This window comes from Macrobrachium rosenbergii, chromosome 20 (assembly GCF_040412425.1).
Source record: "Macrobrachium rosenbergii isolate ZJJX-2024 chromosome 20, ASM4041242v1, whole genome shotgun sequence".
In the NCBI taxonomy this organism is placed as follows: domain Eukaryota; kingdom Metazoa; phylum Arthropoda; class Malacostraca; order Decapoda; family Palaemonidae; genus Macrobrachium; species Macrobrachium rosenbergii.
This window is the reverse complement of record NC_089760.1, coordinates 20,409,403-20,430,125: the sequence shown is the minus strand read 5'-3', so window position 1 is coordinate 20,430,125 and position 20,723 is coordinate 20,409,403. Positions and strand designations below refer to the sequence as shown.

The following is a 20,723-nucleotide window of genomic DNA, read 5'->3' as shown; positions in this document are numbered from 1 at the left end:
ATAATAATAATAATAATAATAATTATTATTATTATTATTATTATTATTATTATTATTATTATTATTATTATTATTATTATTATTGCATGCCACGGGAAGTCAGACAGCAAAACAAAGTTTGTAATTTATTGCAGATGAACCCAACAAACAACCACGGAAGTCAGACAGCAAAACAAAGTTTATATATATATATATATATATATATATATATATATATTTAAAAACAGCAGTGACCAGATGAACCCAACAAACAATGAACACTGCAATATATGTATTTATATACACATATATTGATACACACACACACACACACATATACACACACACACACACACAGTGTATATTGCCCAAGATGTGACATATGTATATATATAAATACATATATATATATATATATATATATATATATATATATATATATATATATACTATATATATTGCCCAAGATGTGACCGGTATGGAGGCTGATCAAAGAGTTTATCTCTCTAGTTCAAAATTTCTGCGAAGCATTTTCTGGAACGTCATAATTACTGGTGACGTCATGTTCTCCTATGATGTCCCCGTTATGCAAGCTCTCTTCAAAACCCTTAAGCGATGATCTCAGAACAGCGTCCCGAAAACAGCTGCAAAAATCGCGAAAACTCACAGGGAATTGGCGATATATATTTATTGTTCTGTTGACCTTGCACACAAATGAAACAAAGTACCAGTGATCCACTCTATTGCACCAATGTATTTATCATATGGTTTACACAGTAAATAAATGATAATCTTATTACCATACTTTTCACAAAGTATCATCACTGTCATTACCCGATAATTTTGTCACCATCAATAAACAGCCTTGCATGCTAATGAATGACAGCGAAGGCCACTGACTCTTAGCCATAAGCAATAAGGCGGGAGGGTCAGTTACCACGTACAAAGCTTCGATTCAGTTTTCTGAGCATCCTAAAAATGGATGATCAGAAACTTGCAACAGACCTTAAAAGTCTGATATGAGCGGCAGTGGGTTACAGTGGTCCGAGAAGCGATAGAGTGATCGAGTGAATGATTCGAATTTATATCAAAGAGAGATATTTCCGGATATACTGTAGACTGGACTGGCAATTTATGACTTCTACATCTCGGCGCTCTCATGCTGGGCAGACTCTCGTGACCTTAGCTTTGGGGCTTGTAGGACAGAGCCAAGGTCTGTGGAAGAGAAAGGAAGAAAACTATGGCAATAAGAGCTGGGGAAAGAAGAGGGTTAGACGGTCTAAACTCTAAGCCAGTCTTTATGACATAGTCTAATCCCGAAGGAGACAATAATAACGATCAAATTAGCATTAAATCTCCAGGAGATATGCAGTTGTAGGTGGTATGGACTGTTTCGTTATCCATTTTTAAGTAGGCATTGATACTCTACCTCTATTGATGTACTATAGCTAAGCAGAATCTTATAAATAAATCAGGGAGAGCTGGCAATACAATATATACTATAAAATAGCGTCGCAACAGTTGTAGGCCACGTAAACCACCTTAAAGAAAGTACAGTGATTTTATTATCCTCACCGCTTATGACTCTAACATCAAATAATCAAAGAAAGGGAAATAAAGAGTCATTATAACTTTATATATACCTTCGTTTCTTCGAGCTCCACCATGATGGCTCACATACTCATACAGATGCCACGTCAAGGTACGAGGAAGAGAATGCGCGAAAGAATACCCTGTAGGAACCGTAAGACAGATATTAGGGGGAAGTGATGACTAAGCAAGAAATGCAAGATGTGAACAGAAGAATCCTTGAAGTGGATTACATGACGTCCAAGAATCTACGGAGTAAGTGAGTGAGGAGTGGGTGAATGAGTGATTGATTGAGTGGAATGACTGAATGAGGAATCAATCCTTCAGTCAACCTAAGCGTCTTCTATTGCGGCCATAGAGTTCAATAACTGATGGCGTTCTTTCTCGTTCACAGACACACTGACTCCGTTAGCTCTCGGGATTCTCTGCGAACCAGATCGTAATACTGGATTTTGAAAGCGTTGTTTTCTGTTTGATATTCCTTCTGGACCTGAGCTGGTTATATTCAGAGCGCTGTTCTGAGTTTACTCGTAATCAATAATGGCATGTGCAGTTCGCGTGTGGACTGTGGGTTATCCTCGTCGTGGTCTTGTATGATGCAAAGTTGATCGTATGTATAATTTCGAGTCATTTTGCACAGTCACACTCACACGTATACACACATACATACATATATGAATGTCTTTTATTGTAATACCACAGTATAATATGAAGATAAAAAGGCCCATAAATACACTGTTTGGACGTTGCAACCATATGTTTCGAACACTTCCTTCTGTGCCCCTGTTCACTGGTAAAATATGGACAGATGAAATGTTACAAGACTATATATTTACAAAACATATGTATGTGTGGCAGTAAGTCTCCGCTGGTATGCAGGTGACCGTTTCCCAAGAAGGAGGGAAATTAAACAATTCCCTGGTGGTTTTTGGCCTCATTAACTGCCGTCTGGCGCCGATGCGTCTGGTGGTCTGGAACACCTGCTTGAGAAGAGACCTGAGGATTAACACGTCCATGTCATCCGATTTTCAATGTCCTCCTGACACGCGAGGCCAAAAAACCACCAGGGAATTGTTTAATTTCCCTCCTTCTTGGGAAACGGTCATCTGCATACCATCGGAGACTTACTGCCACACCTGCATGTTCTTTGTATACATACTCTCGTAACATTTCATCTGCCCATATTTTACCAGTGAACATGGGCACAGAAGGAAGTGCTCGAAATATATGGTTGCAGCGTTCAAATAGTGTTCTGTGGGCCTTTTTATCTTCACACATCTATCTATCTGTCTAACTATATATATATATATATATATATATATATATATATATATATATATATATATATATATATATATATATATATATATATATATAATATCAGCAGAAAATTGGTATAAGTTGCCCGCATAAATTCTTAAGTTATTTTCTCTATCCCACAATCGAAACTGAAATACTTCCATGGAAAACAGACATCATGTCCAACTGACCACCAGTGTGGTCAAGATACGTTCGTCAGTAGGTGTCTCAGGAAAAAATGGTTTTATTAAACGCAGGAATCTTCATTTAACAGTAAATTATCCTTTGGCATATTTAAGAGTTGGTCATGGTCGACTATGGAGTTGGTCCCAGTGAAAATATGATACGATCACGCTGCCAATAAGATAATGTCCATTTTTTTTATATGAGCAAAACTTCAGTCTCAGTCATGCTCAAGATCTGTGTTTTGTTGCGCAAGTCATAATCTTAATGAATCAGGAGAAATGAAGTGTCTTCGGGGCAGTCGAGTTTTCTGTACAGCGTAAAATGCTGTATAAAACTCTCGATATGCTGCAGCATGAAACTCTCAGCCACGACCCAGCAGCGCTCAGTTGCTCCCCAGATGCGATTAAGTGAAGATATCGGAGGCTGGCACCTCTAGCGGTACCAGACGCACGATCCACGGCTAACATTAATCTTAAATAAAATAAAAGCTACTGAAGCCAGAGGTCTGCAATTTGGTATGTTTGATGATTGGAAGGTGGATGATCAACATACCAATTGGCAGCCCTCTAGTCTTAGTAGTTTTTAAGATCTGAGGGAGGACAGAAAAAGTGCGGACGGACAGACGAAGCCATCTCAACAGTTTTCTTTGACAAAAAACTAAAAACCAAACTGAAGCAACGCAGCATGCAAGCAGTAGCAAGTTAGATCCTGATTGTGTAAAGAAGAATTGCACTTCTTTAAGAGCAATGCAAAAAAATAAATAAAATAGAGAGAAGTCCAGACAGAATGCACAAACAACTCTGTTCATCGTGTCATCTGAGTGCGTTTGTTATTGCGCAGCTGACCGCTGGCCTCCGTCTGGACATGAATGCCAAAAGATTTCAAGGTCATTAGGTCAAGCTGAGATCAATCTAGTACTCGGTCCGATTACGAATGCATCGAGACCGACAACTGTACAACTGTATTCTCAAGGCCTGTTTATTTTTGTTCGCGACACTCATCAACGACAACAGCAGCTGCAATAACCCCATAATTAGCCTCAATGACTGCTTGTTTTCATTTGCACCACTAGTAAGCGAGTCTTACATAACACCAAATTTTTGTTTTACTCTCATTCTTAAGGTCTATTTACTCTATCTGCCATTCTGCTTTTACGTAATTTTGCTGTCATTAATTAGGTTAGGTTTGTTGGTATGCTGCTTATTGAAATACCCTTTCTCATCTCATTTATTATCATCAACTTAACAAAGTTGCGTATGATAGTTATATACTCTGTAAGGCCAAGGATGATGCTGAGGTTAGCCCTAAAAATAGGACACAATGTCTTACTTGCCATGACTGTGACAATGCATGTTTTACGAACCGGTTTGATAAGTATGCATTCTTATGCAAACGCACGTACTTTGCCCAGCATTTTTATCGGTATTTTATGTTTTCGATTATTTCCCCTTTCAATAACCGGCGTTACTTGGATGTCGCATTCCCTTTCATTTGGAAATTGCTCTGAAGTTACCTAACTAGTACTAAATGGTCACCATTCTTGTTTGAATCTTGTAACGCTCTGCCACCATAATAGTACAGAATCTGGAGCATGGTTAAAAAGGAATCAAAATGGGTGAGAAAGTACGACCCTTAAAACGAAGAGAGAGAGAGAGAGAGAGAGATCGAAGACTCGGAAATGAAGATGAAAAGAGATGAATTCTAAGCACAATATTTGTATGGAAGTCCTTCATGATCTTAGCGCACACCATGTTTTCTCTCAGAACAACTTGGTATTGTTGGAAATTAATCACCATGGAGAAGAAACCTAGGTAGATCTGATTTCGTGTAAATCTAGAAACACAAAACCTCTCGCGCGCACACACACACGCACATACACACACACACACATATATATATATATATATATATATATATATATATATATATATATATATATATATATATATATATATATATACACTTATATATAAATACACACACACACATATACAGTATATATTACCATACACCGTTTTCCTCTTTGGGCGAGGAGACGCCAGAATGGTACGGACGATCGGTTTCTCAGCAAGTAAGATATCAGAATCCCCAACCAATTACTTTTTGGCTCGGCTCCTAATAAAAAAAAATATATCCCTTAAAGAAATTGAAACATCATCTCAAATATCTGTCTCCCAATGACTAGCAGCTATGAATAATTAAACCCTCTGGTATCTCCAAAAGATCAAATGTATCAGACTCAAGTTTCGTTATCTCTCTCTCTCTCTCTCTCTCTCTCTCTCTCTCTCTCTCTCTCTCTCTCTCTCTCTCTCTTCTGTAAAAAAAATAATTGTAAGGAAACTTCGTTAATTATTTTGAATGAGAAAAGTAAGAGAAGGAAACAAAGGCTGATAAAAGAACCCAAATGTAACTTGTAAATAGTTTTAGGTTCTGCTAAATTCGTTTTTCTTCCCAAAATTCTTCAATTTCATGAGCCTTTGTTTTTTTTAATTCGTGATACCGTTAAAAGTCCTAGTCTGAATTTATAATATCCTTACTCTGATTATTTTAAGCCCTCGACCGTCATTGAGACTCATTGCCGGGCGCCCTAAGTATCTCCGTGTCACTGCTCGGGCTAATTCACTCCAGCTATCATGTGGGCACGTTGCGATGCCAGCTGGATAAACAAGGGAAATCAATCAATCAATCCATCATGTGGGTTTTGAGTATGCAATGCACGTAGAGTCATCTAAGGTTATCGAAAGATGGCGACTATGAAAGGACAAGTATGAAATAGCTGACAGATTTTTTTTTGAGGATGCTGAATAAAACAACTATAAAGTTATCATTATTCTTATTTCTTGAATGTCAGGATATATGATTTCATACATTGCAAAGAGACGCAGCGGGGAACGCTATCGACTTTTTTGGACCTCAATATGACGCGCTCAAGAACAATAATGACGAAAAAGAAAGACTTCAAAATATCACATGTCATAGAATTGCTAAGCACATAGCTTGTCACCTTTTTGACCATTAAAATTACGCAAATAAACAACTATTTTGCTCACTATATTCCACTGTGGCCTTTCCCACATCCAGATATACCTTGCACATGCTGGTCAGCTGCTCAGTCACTTTCACCAACAAACTCAGCAGCTCGCTTGTCATACATTCAACTTCTTGTGTCTCTCCACGCCATCCTTAGAATTCACAATAGTCACCTCCAAAAGCATTCTCAAATTTACATTCAAACCTCCTTAGATAACCTGCATTTCCTTCCTCCCTTAATTTTCGTTACATAGCATTTTTTCCTCTCTCACTCTCCTCATGGCTAAGTTATCCATCCTCCTATATACTTCTCTTCCACCTAGACAAGTTACTTTTTCCTTCACTAAATTTCTCATTTCTTCATCCAAAAGTTTTTTTTATTACTCTTTCTTAGCTTCTTATATGAACAAAGACACATTGCTTAGCTAATGACCCCTTCCATGGATTTTGCACACTACTCCTACTTCAGTGTCTTTGACCTTAGCCCACTTCTCATTCATCGTTTTGGAAGACAGCTGAAATGTCTATAGAAACCAAGATGAAGGGATAGCTGAGCCAACTTCCCTTTATGGGAGCTAAGTGTCAATGTTGCATGTGAATAAACAAAAGGAACAATGTTGAGGCTATTTAAATTCATCTTTGCAGAGTATATGTAACACGAGAACGACTGAAATGGTGAGCGATGTGGATACAGATAGACGTGGTATAACGGTTAGCATTGAGGAAAAGAGGGATCGGAATGCTTTAAGACACACACACACACACACACACACACACATACATACATATATATATATATATATATATATATATATATATATATATATATATATATATATATATATATATATATGTGTGTGTGTGAGTGTCAGATTAAGTTGTTCTTCCAAACAGGGGTTGGCTTGGGAAAAAAACACGATAACGGGCACTCCTACATTCACAATATTAAATAATGGACGAATGCAGAAAAATTTCATACACTGCCGTTCATCTATTTTGCGCAAACTCTTACGCTTCCTGGTTAGTAAAATCTTATCATTAGGTACTTCTTCCTTTCCATCTATACAGCAGTTCCATATGCTTCCATAATATACATTCTTTTCAGGAACATGTCCATTCTTTTCACATGATCAGATCATCTTAAAGCATTCCGATCCCTCTTTTCCGCAATGCTGGTCGTTATACCACGTCTACCTATAGTCCTATACCCACAACTCTCACCATTTCAGTCGTTCTCATGTTAGAAATATGCGGCTCTGGTGACTCGCTGCAATACCCCAGTTGGCCATCTATAATGAGATCAGCACTACCCTATGCGGTTTCTTCCAGGGAATTACGGTGATGCTGCTGGCGAAAGCGAGTCCTCGTCAGATCCGACTTCAAACCAGCTTACAGAGGCAGCAGGATCGGGGGAGAGGGACGCGAATGATGCCACAGATCTACCAAGGAAAACCGGTTGCTTGTTCTTATTACAAAGTCATCCCGCACCCAATTTTAGGACTAGTTTACTAATTCATATGCTCCAGATCGTAAGTTTACACACACGCATATATACATTTGTGTGTGTAAACTTACGATCTAGAGCATATTAATTAAACTAGTCCTAAAATTGCATCCTTTCACCCAATTTCAGGACTAGTTTAATTCATATGCTCTAGATCGTAAGTTTACACACACGCATATATACACGTGTGTGTGTAACTTACGATCTAGAGCATATGAATTAAACTAGTCCTAAAATTGGGTGCGGGATGACCTTGTAATGAGAACAAGTAACCGGTTTTCCTTGGTACATCTGTGGCGTCATTCGCATCCCTCTCCCCCGATCCTGCTGCCTCTGTAAGCTGGTTTGAAGTCGGATCTGACGCGGATTCGCTTTCGCCAGCAGCATCACCGTAATTCCCTGGAAGAAACCGTTACGGGTAGTGCTGATCTCATTATAGATGGCCAACTGGGATATTGCAGCGAGTCACCAGAGCCGCATATTTCTAACTCTCACGAAGGCTTACACAATCGCACGATCCCAAGACTGAATGAAAGAAGCGGTTGAACGTGAATTAAGGTCCACGAGCCTTGATAATGAACATTCCTTAAGCTCGCAAGTAAACTCAATGAGTCATCATGATCCTGAAAGTGAACATAGTAAGAGACTGTAATCCTCTGGAATCACCTTAATGATTAACGTTATGCAAAAAACAAAATTGATTTTACTATAAATAGCCTGTACATACAGTATACTATATCTTGTATTGTGCCATTTATGCCGAATATATCTCGGTGCCAAGGTCATGGTTTATTTAAGAAATATTCACTGTAATAAAAGGTAAAGACAAACAGTTTTCCATAAGCAGTCATAATTTCGCCTTTCCACAAGCAGGTATTGCAGTCTTTTAGGGCTATGCTAGCTCTCTGACCCCTGTGTCAAGGTATTTGACCAAAAAGAGAGGGGTGGGGGTGTGCGAAGAGAATGCCTATGTGAATGTACAACTCGTGAAATTCTTCCCGTGATTACTAACTTTAGATTTCGTCGTAAAAAGAGATAAAAAAAAGGGCAGATTCTGATTCACAGATTAAGTCTGGATGTATTGCATTCCGGGAAAACGCTACGTCATAAATACAAGAATGCTGCCAGGAAACTGAGGTCGCTTGGTGATAAAAACAAGTTGGGTAGCAAGTACAAATCTCTCTCTCTCTCTCTCTCTCTCTCTCTCTCTCTCTCTCTCTCTCTCTCTCTCTCTAGAGTTCCGTCCTCATTCGGATCCATTTTTCTTTGCACCTGGCTGCTTTGGTTTGTTGAAAGTTTCAGTAAAGTTGTCCTGGTTTCATTTGTGCTTGGAACGGGCAAAAGTATACGATTCTATGGAAGATTTACTACATCATGGCGATTCGCCCTTGATTTAACAGTTAAAGGATGAACGAAGCAGTGAGCTCTGATGTCACTCTCTCTTAGGGGAAACGACACTACATATTTCAAATATTTAATTTAGTTCAGCCAAGTTATTACTGTGATCAAAGGCCTCTTTTAACGGCTCTTTAAACTTACAGGTAATTCACTCTGTGTAGGCTAGTCAGCGAACTAAAAATTAAAGGGTCGTTTTGGTTTATTCCGTATGAATGGGTGCACGTTATGAATAATAATCATAATTTACTGAGTCATTCACTCTCACGGAGTAACAGTTCATTATCATTTTCGATTTTTTCTCTGTATATCCATTAATAAGAAGGGAATATCTGGTGCAAAGGTTGCTGAAGGATTTCAAGAGAACGTGCATTGAGGCACTCTTGGCGTTAAGTCCAATGTCAGACCGTCTGACATTGGACTCAACGCCGAGAGTGCCTCAGTGCACGTCCCTGCAAAACGAACAGGCAGTGACTCAGACGCCTGTTCGTTTTGCTGGAACTTTTACCTTTTTTTCTTTCGTGAGGTACATCTGACGCTTCCTCCATTGTTAGGTAACGACTAAGGGAACCCAGAATAACAGCACTGGGCCCTAAGTTTATCTTGATATATACGTAAAGGCCAATGAAGACAGAGCCATCCGAACTATTGACCTTCTGTGGGCAATAGGCAACCCACTTCCTTTACCTAGCCGTTATCTAACAGTGAAGGAAGCGACAGGTGTGCCTACTCATTTTTTAGGCCATTTACTTACTTGCTTATTTATTTATTTATTTATTTATTCATTTATTTGTTTGTTTGTTTACTTTCTCTCCATTCTTTTCCATATTACGACTGGCATAATCAAATTTTGTCGTTTTGAGACAAACAACTCAGTCTAGTATTTTAGCTTTTTATGACTATCGCGGTCTTGAATTTTGCTCAGAAAATTATTTTCATTTCATTTCCATTTGTTTTCTTCTGAAAGATGAAGTTGACTGACATTTTTGAAAAAGAGGAGTTTGATGACTAACGACACAGGTATCTTGTATGTACAGAGAGAGAGAGAGAGAGAGAGAGAGAGAGAGAGAGAGGGGAGAGAGAGAGAGAGAGAGAGAGAGAGAGAGAGCATTTTTTAAGCTAGCTTGGGATCTGAAGGTGACCAATATTCATCTCTTATAACCTACGCAAGGCATGAGAGAAAACAAGACATGGGGAAACAAGAAGAAGAAAAGAGAAACAACAGAAAAGAAGCAACTGGCGATTTTAATAAGTCGAGTTAATCTGAATCAGGGAGATAATTCCAAAGCATGGCAGTGGAGGGTCAGTGATGTCCTGGCCCGACGGGTGTTATAGTGTGTTATTTGACCACGTGACACCCACCCAGCCGGATTTCTTAGTTGTCTGATGCATGTTTTTTCTCTCTCTCTGTCTTCTACACACAAAGGCTCTTCAGCAGCAGGTCAAACCCCTGAAACACACCCTGCACTGTTCTCTTCTGTCTTTCACGCCTTCTTGTGCTTCTTGGATACTAAGGACCTTCTTTCTCATTACCTCTTCCACTCCATCTATCCAGCACTTTCTAGGTTTTCCTCTCGTTCTTCTTCCCATCACTCTCAGATTGTGAACTTTTCCCACCGTCTTTTCGTTCTTTACGCCAAATGTAATACATTAACATTTCATCTCAAGAGCTTCAACCTTTTTTTCTTTCGATTCTATTCAAGATCCTCTTTACTTTCTGGAAGGAGAGGTGGCCCAACAATTCCTTCCCATATTACAACCTTGGCCTTCACTGATACACAGTCTCGAGTCTTCCCAGTCTTTCTCCCACGCCCAGCTTCCAGTCCCTTCCTTGCTTCACCCATTCTGTGACTCACCTCTTCTCTCATCCTTTCCAAATACTTGCAGACCAACAACTTCCATTTGTCTACCAAGCATGTTAACATTCAATGTTCCATCTTGCTAGTTTCTATTTCTTTCTTTACATTACTTCTGTTTACATTTACTCCCAACTTTGTTTTTTTTTTTCTCACAACACATTCACTGGCTTCTGCAGCTTCTAGAAACATCATCAATTCCGCTTTCTATAACAAGTTCCGTTTTCTTATCACTCAACTTTGCGCAGAAATCTAGAGCCCTTTCTCTTACTGCTGACTATTACCTGATAAAGTAAACATCACTAAATAAAGTAAACAGTCATGTAAACTTTTAATTGCTCTTAACAACTTTATTCCATATATCCTCATCACCCTCCATATTGCCTCTATCAGTTCTGCCATAAGCACTTTTAGGGTCTATAGGCTATATGCCAAACCACACAAAGCTTTCCTTTTACTTTTGAACTTCTCTCATGACTGTTTCATCACACACCCTTTAAGATTGGATAAGAAGACTGAAAAACATATTTACATATACCTAAGTATTATTTTCGACAAAAAAAGAAATGAGATAGTGAAATCGTTTAAAGCAAGAAAAAACAACTGATTATTTGACATAAAAAAACAGACTTATTAAGTGGTAAAGATCTAGGTGCTCTCAATGGGATATCCTCTTCCTTTTGACACTTGGTTAGGTGTATATAGTACATAGCAAAAATTATTTGACCTCCTGGGGTATACTTGGAAACGTGCTTAGGCGCACGTGAGTTCCCGATATATGGGTAACAGTTTCGTCATCCCGTGACGCTCCCACAGCTGCAAAACCGCGAAAATACCATAAAAAGAAACATTTTCTTATTAGTCATTCTTCTTATCTCGCCTGAAGCATCACCGGAGTTACCACTTCGGCATTTTGTATTTAAAACTAATATACAGTAAGTGCACAATTTTAATCCCAGAGTAAATATGCTAACTATTTAGGCCGCTTATCGGTAGGGCATTAAACAAGGAAGTGTTACAACAGAATATGGAAATACCTTGATTCATTGTTGCATCATAATTTTGTTTGTTCCTAATATCGTTTTTATCACTAATTCCTATTTTACTTAATATTAGTTTAAAATGAGTTATTTTTTCTTTCAACTAACGTTATTCCTTTACAAAAAAGAATTGAAAATATAACAAATATTATCACAGAGTGCTACATTAATGCCACGAAAGTTAATTGTGCTGGATCCTGCTGGCATTCACTAGCTCCTATTTAGCTGTCGTGTCAGACTCGACTCCAGCCTGTACCGTAAACTCGTAGACGGGAGCAGTGTCTGTCTGAGAGTGTACAACGCCTCATCTACAGTTTGATGTCTCCACCGAAACCCGTCTTAGACATGGGACCAGAATTCTATAAGTACTTAATATTGATTTTTCTTGGTTATAGTCGTATGTTTCTAGGATAAAAAGTGTTTGTGAAGCGTTGCTTGATAAGATATTTTCGTAAAAGAAGCCCGTCTTCATCCGAGCTGAGTTCATTGTCACAATGGTACCGGCTGAGACATTATCCAATATGCTTTGGAAAACGTGGAACGTTTGCTTCTGCGCTATTGTGAAGAAAACCTCATTTAGTGAAGACAGATTTAGATTTTGAAATTTATTTTTTGACGTAACGCGAAGCAATAAGCACACGCCGAAAATGACCACACCCACGGGTCATTTAACTCTAATCTTAGATTTTTGAAAATAATCAATTTATATCATATATTGATGCTGACAGAAACAATCTGTTCGAGGTATAGTAGTGTTTCACTTACAGAAATTTAAAGAGCGTGGTAAACCGGTAACCAATTTACATACATTCACCATTCATGTTTATATGTAATTATAAAAGACAGAAATGATATAAGAGGAAACCATTTACTTTAAGAGAGTCGCAGAAAAGGTTTGGAAAGTGACATCCGTTCAGATCACTTTTTGGTCACCTGGATTCCCGACCTGAAATCAAGGGAGACAGTATGCACAAATGACGTCACAGACTCATGTCACTTACTTTACCCCGTTCAGTCGTCTGGTCGAATACGAACCATTAATCTTAGGATGATGTGAGACGCCAGCAGGTGACAGGTATTTGAATTGTCTCTTTACTCTTTACTGATTGATGACATGTTCGTTTAATACCCTGAGAACATTGTGTATAATGAAATAGCTGTCGTTCCATCGTATTTTACGTAGGAGTGTAATCTCGTGTCTTGGCTAGGCCTTGAATTAACCTGGCCATTGTTTACCGAAATAGCCCAGGGTAAATCAAAATCAATGAATTTGTTGGTTGCTAGGTAGCCGCTATGATCTCTAAGCATCCTGGTATGGAGGAAAGACGTTGGTAAGTAGGTATATCTCCGTGGCATGGTAACGAGTACTTTATTTACTGGTAAAGCCGAGCTAAGGAATCATGTACGTTTTCACAATAGTAGGTACCGGTAAGATGTGCTCCATTTCCGGTCAGTGATCTTTTTACCGATGCAGCACTAAGGTCGTTCATCAGCAGGAAGTTGCGCCTAGCCTGGATTACGCCAGAATGTTTACGTAGTCAATTTAACAACGACATCCAAAAATGGGGTAGGCAAGGTTAATCCAGCTTCTTTCAGACATTGTCAGCAACAACTTACCTTCAACAAAAGGGCCTGACACTTCAGGTCGTGAGATACTTGGTAAATATTTACAAAACTGCATTGTCACTGCTCATCTAAAACTGGTTAAACAGGTTTTTTGAGGATCTTGCATTAGCCTAATATCCTTCTAATAGGCCAGCCTGTACATAGTTAAATTACCTGCTACAAACCCTTTGTACATGTGATGATGATGGGGTACCCTTAGTGTGAAACTTGCTTGAGGGGTGGGGAAAAAAAAACAGAAATAATGTAAAACAAGGATATGCTGTAAATTAACCTAATTTGTGATGCCATGTGGTGCCTTCATAGCATGATAGGCATAATGAAGTTTTGGATTCTCACTTGGGGTACCCCCTTTTTGTTAGATATGGGGCTGCTAATGGTTCCCCTACCATGGGAATGAGGCCTGAATACCAAATTCGTCAGAACTATATAAAAAAAATTGTTAGAGAAATCATATTTCACCAGTTTTAAAATGAAATGTGATGTTGAAAAGTTGTAAATAACCACTTACTTACCCTAGATAGGCTATGTAATTTTTTAGGTATGGTATGGGAATGAAGAAATAGTGAAAATGATAAACACACTTGACCAAAGAAATATTGATCAAAACTGAAGTGAAAGTCATGATGTCACCATCACGCGAGTGCTCTAGGGCTGATAATTCTCAAAAGAACAAACGGTACTGTATTAGATTAAAAAAATTAAACAAGGAGGACTTGATCAACTGTACTGTGACTTCATGAGATGTACTAAAGAGGATGGAAGGAAAGAAAGAGCATTTGGTACAGTTGAAAAGATTAATAACCGAACATAGCATTACTGTACAATGTAAATAAAACAACCTAAGAATAATTGTAAAACACTAGACAATCCATATCAGTGTTATTAGCAATTTCTGAGGGATTTTTAACTGTTTGAGGGGTACTGGCTGTTGCCTTTTTAAAAGCCTATTTGAGGTGTAGGCTAAGTTATGCATAGTAGCATAAGAGTTGAGTTTACTTTTGGGGATAGCTTAGCACTCATGTCATTACTAGGGTGGGTATTTGCATTCTTAACAAAGAATATGGAAAATAATGTAAGATTATTAGCAGTCAAAATTTAAAATCTGAACCATATTTCTTATCAGTTTTGTATGATTTTAAAGAATTTTTTGTATTCTCATGGGAAATTAATTAGCTAATTTCTGTTATAACCCATCCTCGGTGGGGTATTGGTTTATCTATAATTGCACTATGATAAAAGTGTCTTTCAATTCTTAAAAAAATAATTAGAAAATATAGCCTGCATTTTTTATCAAGTGAATAAAACAGCATAGCCTCTAGGCTGCCTGACTTTAGTTCCTTGGACTCCCTTCAGTTTGGCCCTAAAAGGCAGTGTTTAATGAACTCCCATCAGCAGCTCATATGGGGGTATCAGAAGACAGACCTTCATCTCTGGACCCTTCTTAACCCTTTGCATCTTAGACAAACTTTGTGCACAGCTTTTTATAAAAAAAAGCATCCAAAGTTCTCTATCCTAGATCTTGTCTGACAAAAGAACAACTCAGAGGTAGGGTCCATTGGCTCTTTCTAGAGTCCCTGGTGCATGGATATCCATGATTGCTCCCCTTAGAGGGAGATTATAGCCCAGAAGTCCACATGATGTAGGCATTTTAACCCATAGTGGACGGATCCCCTCATGAGAGGATCTAAAACAGGTTTTGGCTTGTGGACGGATCCCCTCTGAGGAGTATTAATATTACGCGCCTTACAATTTGACTGTATCGAGTGGGAAAGCATTTCCATCACTTCATTGGCCCAAAAATGAATGGTGGCAACTTAGAGTTCAGCTCAGCTCAATTAATGGGGATCTCAGCCAGGGAGATCAGTTTTGTTCTTTCTTGACTTGATGGGGGAGGTCTTGCTTCTGTCTCTCCCGTGACATCTTTTTATTTATTTGCTCATAAATATACCCAGGGATTGCTGTTGGTTTTAGTTCATATCTTTTATGATATAATGTCGGTTATAATTGTAATTTTGCAAAGAAAAGTGCAGAAAAATATTAGAAAAAAACATTTATATCTCCAAAAAAGTTATTGCATCTCCCAGTCTCAGTAAATTTGCATAAATATTTTACAACAAATATATATATTCAGAATAAGTTACTGATTTTATTTCATCTTTGTTATGATATTGTGTGAGCTATAATTATAATTTTACAAAATAAAATAAAATAAATTATTAGAAAAAACATGCATAACTTGGTAAAATTTACGAGCCCTTCGTAAAAGAGGCCCCACACAGGGTTGTATATAGTCACTTTCAATTTCCCGTGGAAGGTAGGGAAAATGTTTACATATCTCCCGCTTTCTATTGATGTGTTTTTTCCGTAAATTTGCTAACCTTAAAGTTTGCTCAGTCTGGGGGGTTGCATGCTATATAATTAGCCTATCCCTTAAGGGTTAAATAAGAGATAAATAAGAAACCCTTATATATTTATATTTTTTCTCCAAGTACACAAACTGTATGTACACTATAATATGAATTTTTTCACCATTTTCTAAGCCTTGTCTTACCAAGGGGATGTTGCAATAATCACACCCCCAGAGATATTTTACTTTGCACTAAAATTCTTCAAACACCTTTAATGTTCTACATATTGACATTGGTTAAAATTGGTTAATTTTTCTAATGTTCCTACAGAGGATAGATTCCTATGAACCATAATCGATTTAGTATTTGAGATCAGTGGTGAAGATAATAAACATGTATGTACAATCTCATAACACTAAATAATGTGTTCTTGAATTATCTTGTACATAATGGATAACAACTCTGGACTTGACTGGAGGAAAATTTCTTCACTCCATCTGTCCCATTGGCAGATTGTGTTTTTACCAGTATTATTGTCTTCCAGTTTGCTGTGTGGGCCATGCTACACTGTATAAGAATACAATGATGTCAGGGTAAAAAGTGTATAAAGGATATATTCAGATTATTTTTAAAGGTCACTTTGTGAACAACCAGGTCACTGTTCAAGATACAGCTGATTAAGAGAGTCAGAATTCAATACTCAAATGGATTTTTAAATAAAAAACAAAATTAAGCAATTTATTCACAATGCAGTGTCAGTTATAGAAACGATTCACAATATGGCTTCAGTTTCATCTTTATAAGAAAAATATTTAGTAAATTTTGAAAGGTTCTGAATGTCAAAAAAATTACAGTATACTGTAATAGCTCCCTGTTTGATACATAAGGAATCAGATAAATTTCCCTTTGTAATCTTTGTTGGTTATCAGTGAAAGTCACAATGCCTTTAGCTCAATTTACTTAACATGCTTAAAACTGTATCAGAGTCCTTTGTGTCAGCAAGATCTCTATCACTGGGTGTTAATGCTAATGAGCTGACACTTTCTTCAGACATTGTTTGTTTATCATAAATGTGATTTGATCAGTTTCAGTCGGCTGACGGATCGTTCTGCAGTGGTAGATGACATCACAATTGTGTCATGAGTCACATAATGTTCATATTGGGTTATGTATTACAAAGATCGTGTTTTTTGGCAGTTGTTTGCATGTCTTGCAGTGATCAAGGTTTATACACAAACACTTGACTTTATTTCAAAAATTGAGTAATCTGCTTAGATTTAATCAATGTTTGTGTAATATAGTTTTACAGTATACAGTATACTATGTGCATAGAAATATAACAAAGTAACTAAGCAGTAGACATTTTGCCATATTAAAAGTGTAACTTGATAGAGAATAAATTAAGGGAGAAACAAAGTGAACACTGAATGCCATCATGCATGAATTACAATATTTCACATTGGTAGTGAGGTAGACATGATTAAATAGTGTACTTTTGTAGGTAAAATTTTAGGTGACTATTTAGAAAAGTTTTATATAGAGTAATACGCTTGGGTAAATTTTGCAGTAACAATTTTAGAAACCTGCTTCATTTCTGCATGCAGACTAGATCACTAATTTTTCCTCTTTTTTTTTTTTTTCATTGAGCCATCCAGGTGGTTCATTCTCCTTACTTTTTTTGTTTCTTGTTGCCTGTATGGTCTTTCCCTACTTTTTCACTACTTTCTCTTTCTCCCCCTCTACTGTCATTGGTAAATACTACCTATTTGTGCTATTGAACTGTGCTAAGATGGGAAATTGTAATAATTTGGATGGATTATAAAGAAAAGAACGCTGTGACATTAACACCCATCCTGATTAGTTAGAGTCAGCAGGCACAAAAGGAAGACTGAATGAGGGGGGAACTATAAGGTACAGTAAAATAAACAGGTTGGGTGAATGAAAAAAAATAGTAATGGATAACAAAGATTAAAGTAAAAGAAAGATGGGGCTAATTATTCATTTGTATTTTTTAAGTATTTTTATACAGTTTGAAATGTTGTAATGTAAAATTTAGGGGTTAAAATTTATTGATTTATTCTCTCTCTCTCTCTCTCTCTCTCTCTCTCTCTCTCTCTCTCTCTCTCTCTCTCTCTCTCTCTCTCTCTCTCTCTCTCTCTCTCTCTCTTTATTCTCTCTCTCTCTCTCTCTCTCTCTCTCTCTCTCTCTCTCTCTCTCTCTCTCTCTCTTTTTTAGTATAGAAATCCTTGTATCACATCTTATTCTTTGGGGTAATACTACTGTTTTTTTTTTTGGCTTTAGTAGCACATGGTTTCCAAAGTTTGCTGTAGTGGAGATGATTGTAGATATATGTGGCCACATTGCATTTAGACTGTATAAACTTATTCTTATGACGCAAATACTCTGAAGGCAAAAAATTGTCATTTAAATTATCATATAGTACTTCAGCAATGACTGGCTATAAAATTTGACTTGTGTGATATATTTATGTAAAAAAAGTAAAGCTAGATAAAACAGGATCATAACTGTTATGCTGCAAGTTCATAATTTTCATTCACTATCACTGAGTGTATGGTATGCATGTGCTTTTTTTTTTTTTTAGGCTGATGGAGGTACTATAGCATGCACCAAAGTAGTTGAACGTCCAAAATCTTACTCATAGGTGAATCCATGTGAGGCAGTCTTATAGTTTCCATCATGAGACCTTGTTTTGAAGGCATTAGGTAGTTTTTTTTTATTTTGAGCAAAGGATGAAAGGCTTTTGACACATTTTTTGAAGAATCGGAAGCACAATAAAGAAAATTTAAGAAGATATTTTTCAGCTGTTAATATATTAAATTGTTTTTAATTTTGTTTTACATTGCTCATTTTTCTTTCAGGAGACTTGCAGCTAGAATGGACATACCAGGGTGTGTGTGTGGGCGGTCAGTTGGCTACTCTGCTTCCTTTGGAAGTTTGAGGTCAAATCCGGGATTTCCTGCAGAAGGAGAAGAAAGCAACTCTTCTTTGTCTGCTAGTCTCCTAACAAAAAATAAACCGTTTCCAATTAGAGGTGAGTTTATGATCAGGAGAACTGTTTATGCTGTGGTGAGGTTTAAAAAAAAAAAAAGTTTGTGCTCATGATGGAAGGCGCACAAGGTAGAAAAGAGTAGACATGTTTTACATCTTTTACAAAAAACAATGTAATAAATTCCCATATTCAAGAATACATCAACAAAACTTTTATGAAGATCACCTTATTATTTAGTCATATGATGAGCAGAATTTTTCTTAAACTCACTGTTACAAGAGTTACAGGCTCCTCAAGGAGGAAGAGTCTATGCCAACACAGAGCTGGCTTAATCTGCTGCATTACAAGAATTGTAAAGAGGAATCATTAGCATATATCAACAAGCTTGCATCTGAAATAGAAAATAGAAACAGATCAGTGTGGCCCTCAAGTGTAACATGCAAAATGAAAGTGACCCCTTCTATAGAATGTCTGTCATTGATGAAATGGTATACAATGTTTTCAGCTGTCCATTCTTGGAAATTGCAGTTGTAACTTGTAGTTTAAGTTCTTTCCCTTTGCAATTTGAGAAATTCATGCCACAAAAATGATCAAGTTAATGGGAGTACTCTTTGGAAAGTTTTGCCATATGGTATAAAAACCAGAGATGAATGGAGCTGAGAAAGTACAGTATACAAATAAAGAAAATATATAATGTTTAGGAAGTCATAAACATATAAGAGGTACCTTTAATATCAGTCTGTGTCAGTTACCATAAGTATGCACATTCTCAAGATTTATCCAGAAAGTTAGTTTTGTGTAAAGTACCGTTTATGGACCTATTCTTTTGCTTAGGGGAACTCCATAACAATTTTTTGGCAGTCATACGTGTTGCTCTTGAAGGGATCATGTTAGTTTATATTTCACATTAATTTCCTGTGGTTTATGTGCTGTACTATAATAAAAATTGAATACCTTTTTCATAGGTCCAAAGTGTAGTGCTTCTACTGTAGTAAGTGCTCCAAAAGACAAAGTATAGTTAAGACCCTACCAGAAAGGTTAAATTGTTAGATATGCTATGAAGGGGTAATTTGGTTAAAAAAAGAAAAGGACTTCTGGAACCCAGCAGCATACAGAATGCATTCTGCATGATGTTTAAGATGATCATCCAGTTCCAATACTTAAATAATTAGTAATACTAATGATAATTAGTACTGTGCTACCAAGTTGCTTGTTTTATATATACACAAAAGTATTGTAACCATGAAGAACGTATGTGTATGTCGTACTTGTTTATCATCATTGTCAGTGAATATTGAAACTAGTAGACTTTAAATTGTTTTCAGTTTCTGTTATGAAATTTATGGTTTTATTGCTTGGTAGTACTTTTATATATGTATACTATATTCATTAATTTGCACATTTACATTTTTGTGGACAATAAAATGTGTGTTAATCATAAGATATAAGGATGTGAGGACATCAAAATGATTATGGTATTAAAGAAGGAAAGTTTTTGAAGGGCCAGTATCCCTGACCCATGTGAATGGCAAGGGACAGCTGTGTAAATGAGGAGAATCATACTTTGCATATTTGGTAAAGAATTATACTGATGTGTTTTTCCATGTTCCCTTAACCAGTGTTAAATATATGTACACTATTGATGTGTTTTTCCATGTTCCAGTAACCAGTGCTTTATTCTTTCAGGGGAAAGGGCCAACTTTGTCAATACTCCTCATGTTATTGTGATGGTGGGTTTACCTGCAAGAGGGAAGACCTACATGGCCAAAAAACTTACTAGATATCTTAACTGGATTGGAATTAAAACAAAAGGTGAGATGAAGTGTTTTTATAATGCCCCATAACTAATACTTGCTATTG

At 37.1% G+C, this 20,723-nt stretch overlaps 1 protein-coding gene across 3 annotated transcripts in view; it reads left to right on the top strand.

The window, feature by feature from the left end:
• LOC136849130 (6-phosphofructo-2-kinase/fructose-2,6-bisphosphatase-like) overlaps window positions 1-20,723 on the top strand; it is a 75,197-nt gene that overhangs the window by 22,320 nt on the left and 32,154 nt on the right. Inside the window, exons 1-3 of one of the 3 annotated variants that reach the window (XM_067122153.1) lie at window positions 12,091-12,244; window positions 18,733-18,905; window positions 20,550-20,675. In XM_067122153.1, the coding sequence (XP_066978254.1) occupies window positions 12,198-12,244; window positions 18,733-18,905; window positions 20,550-20,675 (346 nt within the window). In that variant the 5' untranslated portion in view covers window positions 12,091-12,197. Of the gene's footprint in view, window positions 1-12,090; window positions 12,955-18,732; window positions 18,906-20,549; window positions 20,676-20,723 lie in introns of those variants that run through there. The other 2 variants (XM_067122155.1, XM_067122154.1) reach the window with 2 other exon arrangements.